Source organism: Trypanosoma cruzi, genomic scaffold, assembly GCF_000209065.1.
Source record: "Trypanosoma cruzi strain CL Brener 1047053517087 genomic scaffold, whole genome shotgun sequence".
NCBI lineage: Eukaryota > Euglenozoa > Kinetoplastea > Trypanosomatida > Trypanosomatidae > Trypanosoma > Trypanosoma cruzi.
In genome coordinates this window covers 557,049-565,802 of record NW_001849447.1, presented here as the reverse complement: position 1 = coordinate 565,802, position 8,754 = coordinate 557,049, and the positions used below count along the sequence as shown (strand labels likewise).

Genomic DNA, 8,754 nt, shown 5'->3' with positions numbered 1-8,754 from the left:
CAGTCGGTGCTTTCATGGCTCGCTCGGAGAAGCCCATGACTGCTGCGGCTCCCTTGTTGGCGCAGTCGTTGTTTAGCACGACGACTGTCACTGCAGTTGGGGCGTACTTTTCGCAACCCATTCTGCACTGGCGCCGAGACACCATGCGGCAGCGAATTCAAGCGTTTTTTAGGAGCGCGTCGGAGTACCAGCAGCGCCTCAATGACAGTTGAAAAACTGAAGAAAATTACATCGTTGCCACGGGCCGAGCGAAATTGCCGCATATTTCCAAAGCAATAAAATAACTTCCCTCGCCATTTCCTTTTTTTTTTTTTTTTGCTCTTTTTTTTTTTTTTTACTTCTATCGCGAAGATTGTTTATCCTGCATTCTTCACTTTGTGCTTGCGCCAGACCGTGGGGGGTGGGTGTTTCTGTGTACGTATACTTTGACTTTTTTCTGTATGTCCGCCCTTTTATTGTTGTTGTTGGTTGTTTTTCTGTTTGTTTTCTTTTACTTTTGTTCTTGGCTGTCTTTTTTTTTTTTTTTTTTTTTGCCTTGTGGCGACGACACCGTTGCAACAGTTTCAATTAGTCATTAGCTCTTTTTTTTATCCCCTCGGTTTCTTTGCAAGCTGCATTAAAAAAAAAAAAAATAATGCACTTCAACACCTACGGCCAAAAAGATGTTCCGCCGCCGTTTACTCCCCAATTTCAGTGGGGTGGACGTCCCGGTGCATTTGGGAATGGTAGCCCTCAGAGTGCGTACAACAGCTACCAACCACGGGCAGGGGGCGGATTTGATGGCGGTCACTTCCGAGGCGGCCGTGGCCGGGGCGGTGGTGGTTACAGTCGCGGTGGTGGCTTTGGCCAAGAAAATGGTTTTAACCGACCACTGCAGTACCAAGGTGAAAGTCCTTCCCACGCATACCACCGCGAGGAGAAACCCGAAGAGGAAATATTCAAGGAGCATACTCCCGGCATCAACTTTGACCAGTACGAGGCTATTAAGGTACACATCTCGCCCAACGACATTCCACCAATGGAGTCTTTTGCTTCCATGAACACTCCACTGGCACTCAAGGAAAATGTGGCACGTTGTCGATACCAAAAGCCAACACCGGTCCAAAAGTACGGTATTCCTGTTGTTCTGTGTGGTCATGATCTCATGGCCTGCGCACAGACAGGCTCTGGAAAGACCGCAGCCTACTTGATCCCTCTTGTGAGCTCCATACTGAGCAACGTAACTCCGAACCATCAAGGGCAAGGGAGCCGTTCTTCACCAGCTGCGTTGGTAATGGCCCCCACCCGTGAACTATCCATCCAGATTCATGAGGAAGGTCGCAAGTTTACATACCGAACCGGAATTCGATGTGTTGTTGTGTACGGTGGTGCGGATCCCCGCCACCAAGTACATGAACTCTCACGGGGCTGCGGTTTGTTGGTTGCTACACCTGGCCGCTTATGGGACGTATTTACCCGGGGCTACGTGACCTTCTCTTCAATTCGTTTTATGGTTCTGGATGAGGCTGATCGCATGCTTGACATGGGGTTTGAGCCACAGATTCGTATGATTGTCCAAGGCCAGGAGAGTGATATGCCACCTCCTGGTCAGCGGCAGACGCTATTGTACTCGGCTACTTTCCCAACTGAAATTCAACAGCTTGCAAGGGAATTTTTGCATCGTCACTATTTCTTGCAAGTTGGTCGTGTAGGTTCAACAACGGAAAATATCACCCAAGATGTTCGCTGGGTTGAGGACAACGACAAACGGGAACATCTTCTCAGGCTTCTTCACGAGAATCAAAACCAACTTATTCTTGTATTTGTGGAGAAAAAGCGCGATGCTGATTACTTGGAACGATTCCTTCGAAACAATCGGGTAGCGTGTGCGTCAATTCATGGCGATCGGGTACAACGTGAACGTGAGGAAGCACTTAAAATGTTTAAATCCGCGTCGTGTCAAGTACTTGTTGCCACAGACGTTGCCTCACGTGGTCTTGATATTCCTGACGTGAGCATCGTTATCCAGTATGATATGCCGAGTAACATTGATGACTACGTCCATCGTATTGGCCGAACGGGTCGTGCGGGAAAGGTTGGTCGTGCAATATCCTTTTTCAATGAAAAGAACCGCAACATTGTTGACGACCTTGTTCCGCTGCTAAACGAAACCCACCAAAATGTCCTTCAACAGATTATGGACCTTACCAAGCGTCCCAACGTTAACAACGGTCGTGGTGGTAATGCTGGTGGTGGCTTCCGCGGATTCCATGGCGGTGGCTTTTTTGGCGGGAGCGGCTTTCGTGGCCCGCGTGGTGGTTACCGTGGCGGCAACAACCGCGGAGGCTATGGCGGTGGGTACGGTGGTGGCTACGGTGGCGGTTACGGTGATGGCTTTGGCTACGGCAGTGGCTATGGTGCGAACATGGGCGGAGGTGGTCGTGGCGGTGGCTCCCGTGGCTACGGCGGCAGCAGTGCAGGGGGTGGTGCCTTTGGCGGACCCGCAGGAAACGTCCGCAGCATGTTTGCGGATGGCCTCAACTCCTAATGCCATCGGTGGGATCGTGCGCAGGGAGAAGGAGATGCCCGGAGTGGGGCTAACAATTTGGTTAAAATGAGGAAATAATATAGAGGAAAGGGTGAACAAATGAATTACTTAGGAGTGAGGCAGTGCAAAGTTAGGCGTTGGCGTGGGAAGTACACACGGAGAAGAAGAAGGAAATTAAAAGGACCCTGGGGAGAAGGAAAAATGAAAAGAGAATGAAAAGAGCAATGCGAAACAGCGAGAAAACCCAGAGAAGCACACACACACACACACACACACACACACAGGCCTTAAAAAAAAGGAGAGAGAGAGAGAACAAAATTAAAAAAAAAATATTTCCACCGGGGGGAAATAAGAGATGCTACGAAGAAAAGAAAGAAGAAGAAAAAGGTGAGGGCAACATCAAAATTGTGAGGCAGGAAAAGTGAAAAAAAAAAAGTAAAACGAAAAAGGAAAAAAAACAAAATGAGAAGGCAATGAGAAAGTTTTAAACATTTTTGCTCTCTTCCCCCCCCCCCCACCCCCCCATTTTTTTCTCTCCTTCCCTTCTTCCTCCTCTTCCTCCTCTATGCATGTGCCGCATCGTTACAAGGTTGGAATTGTGTGAATGACGGATAAATGTATGTGCATGTATTTTGGATATGCCTGGAGACGGTGCGCCGGGGAAAGGAGCACCTTCACTGCCGAGTAAGAGAAGGACCGAGATAAATAGCGAAGGAAGGTGAAAGGAGGAGGAGGGGAGGGGAGGGAAATTAAAAAAAAAAAAAAAAGTAAACAACAAAACAAAACAACAACACGCATCTGGGGGGAGGGGGTATCCATGACAGAGTGGTTCAATCTAAATCCGTCAGTTACGTGTATAATATTTTTATTGTTTCGTTTTTCCTCCGAGATGATGAGTGGGGTGTGTAAAGAAGGACGTGGGTCACACATGTGGACACCGAAACGGGCCTTTGGATTTTTTTTTGATGCTGTTTTTATTATTATTTCTTTTTGAAAAACAAGTGGGGGAAAGAAAAGGAAAAAAAAAAAAAAAGAGAGAGAGAGAGAGAAGGAGAGAGTTTTGAACGGTGACCCCAGACGATATGGCACAGACGAGGCGCCAAGAATAAACGGAGGAACGGCAGAAAAGAGAGGGGGAGATGTGCCTTTTTAATTCTGGGAGCAGCGAGGAGAAATTAAAGCAGTAGAGGAAGAAGAAGAAGAATAGACGATTGGAGAGTGTTTCTAAAGTTAAGTGTTGAATGGGAGGAGAGGAGGGGCCTATTTTCTGTTTCTCTCTTCCTGTCTGTGTGCATGTGTGTGGGTTCACGTACAACGCCTGGTGGTCATGCCGGAACTGAAATGCCATTGCGGGGGGAGGGAGACACGAGGGGGGAAACTGGTTGCAAAGAAGTGCCACAAGCTCTTTTTTTTTTTTTTTTTAAAGCGGCAGCAATGCAGTGAAACGTGAGGAAGCAAATCGAAAAAACATGAAAGAAAAGTGAGGGGAAGGAAGAAAAAAAAGACTTACAAAAATGGCTGCAGAGGGTTTTATCACACGTATTTATTTTCACATTGGCACACATACACGCACACAAATAGACGTATAAAGAAAGGCGAAAATTGATGCCGTCTGGGAACACACGCGAGGAACAACTGCAAGAGACGGTGTAAAAGAAGTTGAGGAAAAATTTGGAAGAAAAAAAAAATTGTGTGATTTTGAGTGAAAGGCGCACGAAGCGAATGATAAAACAAAAATGAAAAAGAAAAAAAATAAATGTTAGGGCCATACGCGAGGGGACGTGTTTGCACGAAAGGCGTGAACAATGAAAGAATTAACGAGAGTAAAGTCGTGTAATTGCGGGGAGAGGGGAAGGTGGAGGGGAGGAGGAGAAGTATAAACGAAATGTCACTTTTTTTTAAAAAAGAAAAGAAAAAAGGAAAAGAGCAACGAAAGTTAACACGTATATAAGAGAGAATGAGGAGGAAGGAAGGAGGGAAGGGGTTTGTGGGCGTCATATATATGTGTGTGTGTGTGAGGTCAGTTCAGGAGTCAACCACAACGGTAGAAGAAAACTATATATTTTGGATGTGGCAAATTACTTATTTTGTGTACTCCTGCGTGGTGTCGGAAACAGTTTCTTTATTATCATATCATCGCATATTGCATATAAAACATGTACATATAACCCCCTTTGTTCCCCTTGCAGAGACCACCGCATACGATGTGGGTCTGGTGCGAGGGCAAATGAATTTTGTCCTGCATCTCGGTATTTCTGTCGGAGAGGGTGGGAATGATGATGCTGGTGATGATGGGCAGAGGGGGAAAGGATTGAGATGAAGATGCAGGCTGGACACGGGAATCTCCAAGACAGAATGTACCTCGCCCTTTTCACCCCCCTCAACGACACTGCTCGAGAGTGAGGCGAAGCAGAAAAGCCAACAAACGAAAGGTGTCGATAAATTACACGGATGGGAATCATGAATATGCATAAATGTTGAAACTCATAATGCAGTCTTGAGTATCAATTTTTAGTGAAACATGTTTATTTCTTTACTGCCATGTGTACGACCGTCACTGGAACCAAAAGAATTAACGTAACGATGCTTATTTATTCGCCTTCTTCGGCTACGACGTTGCGGACAGACGAAATTGCACTCACGCAAATTGACGTCTTTTTAACGTGTTTTTTTAAACGGGATGGAACTGCTGGCGTTTTTTTTTTCTCTTTTTTTAGTTGTCGTTTTTTGCCGCTTTTCGCCCCCCACCACCCCTCCCTTTTTTTTTTCTTTTGATAAACCAGAAACTTATTGATCTTATTTAATGGCTCTCGCTGCTTGTGATTACGCCCGGTGCCCTCCTCCACCCCCTTAAGTCCTCTCACCCCCCTTTGAATGGCTCTCATTTGTCGCTTGTCTGTGGACAACGGAATTTTTGTTCTTGTGCCTCGCTGTTTATGTGCGTATATTTTGTGTGGTTTTGCTTCTTGCGGCTTTTGTGTTGCCCCGTGGAAAAGGGTAGAAATTCCACGGAGAACCCGCAGCAACTTTTCCCCACCGTCGAAGATCCCTCCCCCATGGTACCGGATGAGTCTTTCTTTTTTTTCTTTTTTCTTTTTTTTTTTTGTGTGTTGTTCATATTGGATTTCTTTGTCTTACGTCAATGCTTTTTTTTTTTGTCCTTGGCTTCCACAAAAATTGAAAAATTGAAAAATTGAAAAAAAAAAAGAATATCTTGTCTTTCTAAATATGTCTATCATTTTTTTTATGCTTTTTGTTTGAGGAGGGTGTTGGGAGTTTCTGGTGGGCGGTGTCTGTGTGTTTGTTTATTTGTCTGTGCTGCATGCTTTTCTAACGGAGTAGTCGTTCCATCGGACGTTGTTTTTATTGCCGTGTGGAGTGAATGAGTTCTCCGTCTCCTCTTTTGCTCGTTTTAATATATTTTTGACGGGGGGATGTGGAGGGTTCGGTGGTTTCTGCCGTGCCGCTCCGGGCCTTCCTCCCCCTCACCCCCGAGATGCGCCGATTTCTTTCGCGACTCCCACATTTCGATGTCCACGCGGTTCTCATGGGCCTCACGTAATAAATTCTTTTCTGCCTGGAGCGGGGGTCATGCACGGTGAGGAGTGGAGCCACCCACAATCGCCCGGCTCCGCAGAACGAGGGAATGATGTTTTTTTCCTCCCCCCCCACGCACCCACTTGTGCGAGCAGCCAATCAAGACTGCGATACATTTACTTGCAGGAGGAAAGCCAACGAAGGAGTGTGTAGGAGTGTGCATGTGGAGGACGAAAACACACACACACACACACACACACGGATACAAATAAAAGACAAGACGAAAAACAAAAAACAAAAACAAAAAAAACAAAAATCAAACAGAGAAATAACAACATCAAAATATAATAACAAAAGTTAAAAAGAGAAAGAACGAAAAGAACAGCAATAACAACAACAAAATGAAGAAATAATCTATATCCATTAAGTGAGAAGAAAAAAAGTGTACATATATATATATATGTATGTATGTATATATATGTAAAGGACGGATAGGGAAGAATAGGCTCTGGAAGTCTTTTGTTACATATTTATGTATATGCTTATCTATCTATCTATATATTTATATCTCAGCGGGGAGGGGAGGAGGGTGGAGTCGTGTCTGATATGAGGGTGTGAAGGTACACGCACACACAGAGGGGGGGGGGGGGGGGGGGGGAAATGTGTTTTAATTTTCCCTTTTCCTTTTCCTTTTCCTTTTTTTTGTCTCTTTTCTTTTTTTGGTTTACTTTATATATATATATATATATATATATTTATATATGTATTTACCCTCTTATTTACCTAAATACCTGCATACCTACGCATCTATTTATCTATCTACATGCCTATACCTATATATGTATATGTAAACAGATAAGGATGGATATTTATTTATTTATTTATTTATCATGTCTGTGGGCGATGTAGTCTTTTTAGCGGAAAAAGGAAGAAGAAGAAGAAAATATTTATATATTTATATGTGTCTTTGGCGTTTAACAGATTTATATGAATCTCTTTGGCCTTTTTTTGTTTTGTTTTGTTTTCTCCAGTTATATATATATCTACATATATATGTATATGGTGTTATCTCCCCCTTTCCCCCACGTTTTTTTTTTTTTTTGGTGGTTGTTTTCATCTTACTTTTCTGCGCTTTTTGGTTGGTATGTTGTTTTTTTTTTTTTTGGTGTTTTTTTGTGGTTGTCGGTCGGTGCCTGCGGGCCCTCACGCGCCATGTGTCGTTGAATCAATCCATTCACATGATTATGTTACATTCTCGTGCTCACGTTTAACGTGTGGGGTAATTTTGAGAACAAATGATCGTTGACGGTCGGACCGCTGGGTCCATGCGTACAGACCCGCTTCTCATTGGCCCACGTGGCGGAGGGGGCGACGCGGAGAGGACGCGTTTCTTTCTTTCTTTTGTTTGTTTTGTTCTTGTTTTTGTTTTTGTTGTTGGGTTTTTGATCGCAACTGTTTTTATTTCCTTCACTTTGAAGCTGCGATTTTTCCGGCGGCGCAGCAGCGCATACAGTGTGAATTGTGTCACCATGTGTGTATGTGTGTGCCTGCCGCTGAAGAAACTGTCCGCCTCCACGTGCACCCCTTTGCGTCCGTCCGAAACTCAACGGGTTGTTTTTGTTGAGGAAGTGTCCACCCGATGGCATGCATGCGATCTCCCCCGCACGCATGCATTCCTATGTGCATATATATATATGTATATATATATATATTTACAGACACGTGGGCGCGTGTGTGCAGGCACCTTGGCCAATAAATATTTCGCGTGATTTTCGAGTGACACCACCAACCAGGCGCAGAAGCGTGAAAAGGGAAGAAAAGAAGGAAAATAAAATAATTAAAAAAAAAAGGCTTGGTGTAGTGAGAAGGCCAGGCGCGGATCCAGGGATAATAAGCGAAAGAATTGAAGAGAAGAAAAGTTTTTAAAAAAATATATATTTATTTATTGAAAATAAAAAAATAAAAAAACCGAAGAGGAGAAGACAATAAAAACGAAAAAAAAAGAAGGAACACAATGAAATCGAAATGCAGAAAAAAAAAAAGAAGGTCTGAGATACATGAGCCTATGAATTATTGTAAGGCTTGTGTGTGTGTGTGTGTGTGTGTGTGTCTTTACGGAGAAGGCACAGAAGGCAGAACTCCGCCACGTATCAACTCCCCCTCCACCTTCACATCCCCTCCAGTGAAGCCTGCGAAGGGCAGTAATAAGAAGAGAAAACATAACCTTTTTTTTTTTGTTGTTGTTGTGAGTTATTCCTTTTCCCACATGGGGAGAGGGAGGGGGCGGCGGGTTGATACGAGCAACGAAAATTGATGGAGGGAAACACACGACTGTGCGGGAGAGAGTGGGAAGAGTGAAATTCCAGAAGGGAAAAAGAAAATATGTAATTGTGGGCGGTAATTAAGATGATGAAAAAAACAAAAAAAAAGATAAAAGATAAAAGCCGCTCACTGAGAGCCGATTTCATTGTGTGTTTTGTTTTGTGTGCATAAAAACAGAATAATAATAAAGAAGAATGACAAACGAAGAAACAAACAAAAAGGATCCGAGAAGGTGTGGAGTGAAAAAGGGAGAAAAGAAAAAATTTTTGAAGGGATGGCTGTGGGTGGAAACTTGTGAGAGAATGTGTGTGTGCGTTGTTATGTGATAGAAGTTACAGCGACGGGAGCACCTGCCCGGCTCTGCAGAT

The 8,754-nt window shown here is 44.2% G+C and overlaps 1 protein-coding gene across 1 annotated transcript, besides 29 other annotated features; it reads left to right on the top strand.

The window, feature by feature from the left end:
- Positions 1-8,754: part of a sequence feature (heterozygous, non-Esmeraldo-like haplotype) that runs on past the window's edge.
- Positions 297-336: a microsatellite.
- Positions 472-532: a sequence feature (A-rich).
- Positions 616-636: a sequence feature (AT_rich).
- Positions 635-2,527, top strand: Tc00.1047053511285.120 (ATP-dependent RNA helicase, putative; the record flags this gene model as incomplete). Its single annotated transcript, XM_808665.1, has 1 exon — positions 635-2,527. The coding sequence occupies one exon, from the start codon at positions 635-637 to the stop codon at positions 2,525-2,527; it is 1,893 nt and encodes a 630-aa protein (XP_813758.1).
- Positions 2,292-2,468: a microsatellite.
- Positions 2,781-2,810: a microsatellite.
- Positions 2,842-2,862: a sequence feature (AT_rich).
- Positions 2,890-2,997: a sequence feature (T-rich).
- Positions 3,027-3,091: a sequence feature (GA-rich).
- Positions 3,238-3,275: a sequence feature (C-rich).
- Positions 3,560-3,585: a microsatellite.
- Positions 5,601-5,632: a microsatellite.
- Positions 6,301-6,324: a microsatellite.
- Positions 6,348-6,466: a sequence feature (T-rich).
- Positions 6,510-6,547: a microsatellite.
- Positions 6,592-6,630: a microsatellite.
- Positions 6,702-6,722: a microsatellite.
- Positions 6,730-6,785: a sequence feature (A-rich).
- Positions 6,795-6,831: a microsatellite.
- Positions 6,931-6,953: a microsatellite.
- Positions 7,005-7,025: a sequence feature (AT_rich).
- Positions 7,097-7,125: a microsatellite.
- Positions 7,152-7,239: a sequence feature (A-rich).
- Positions 7,473-7,501: a microsatellite.
- Positions 7,749-7,776: a microsatellite.
- Positions 7,890-7,913: a sequence feature (AT_rich).
- Positions 7,984-8,011: a sequence feature (AT_rich).
- Positions 8,013-8,109: a sequence feature (T-rich).
- Positions 8,148-8,174: a microsatellite.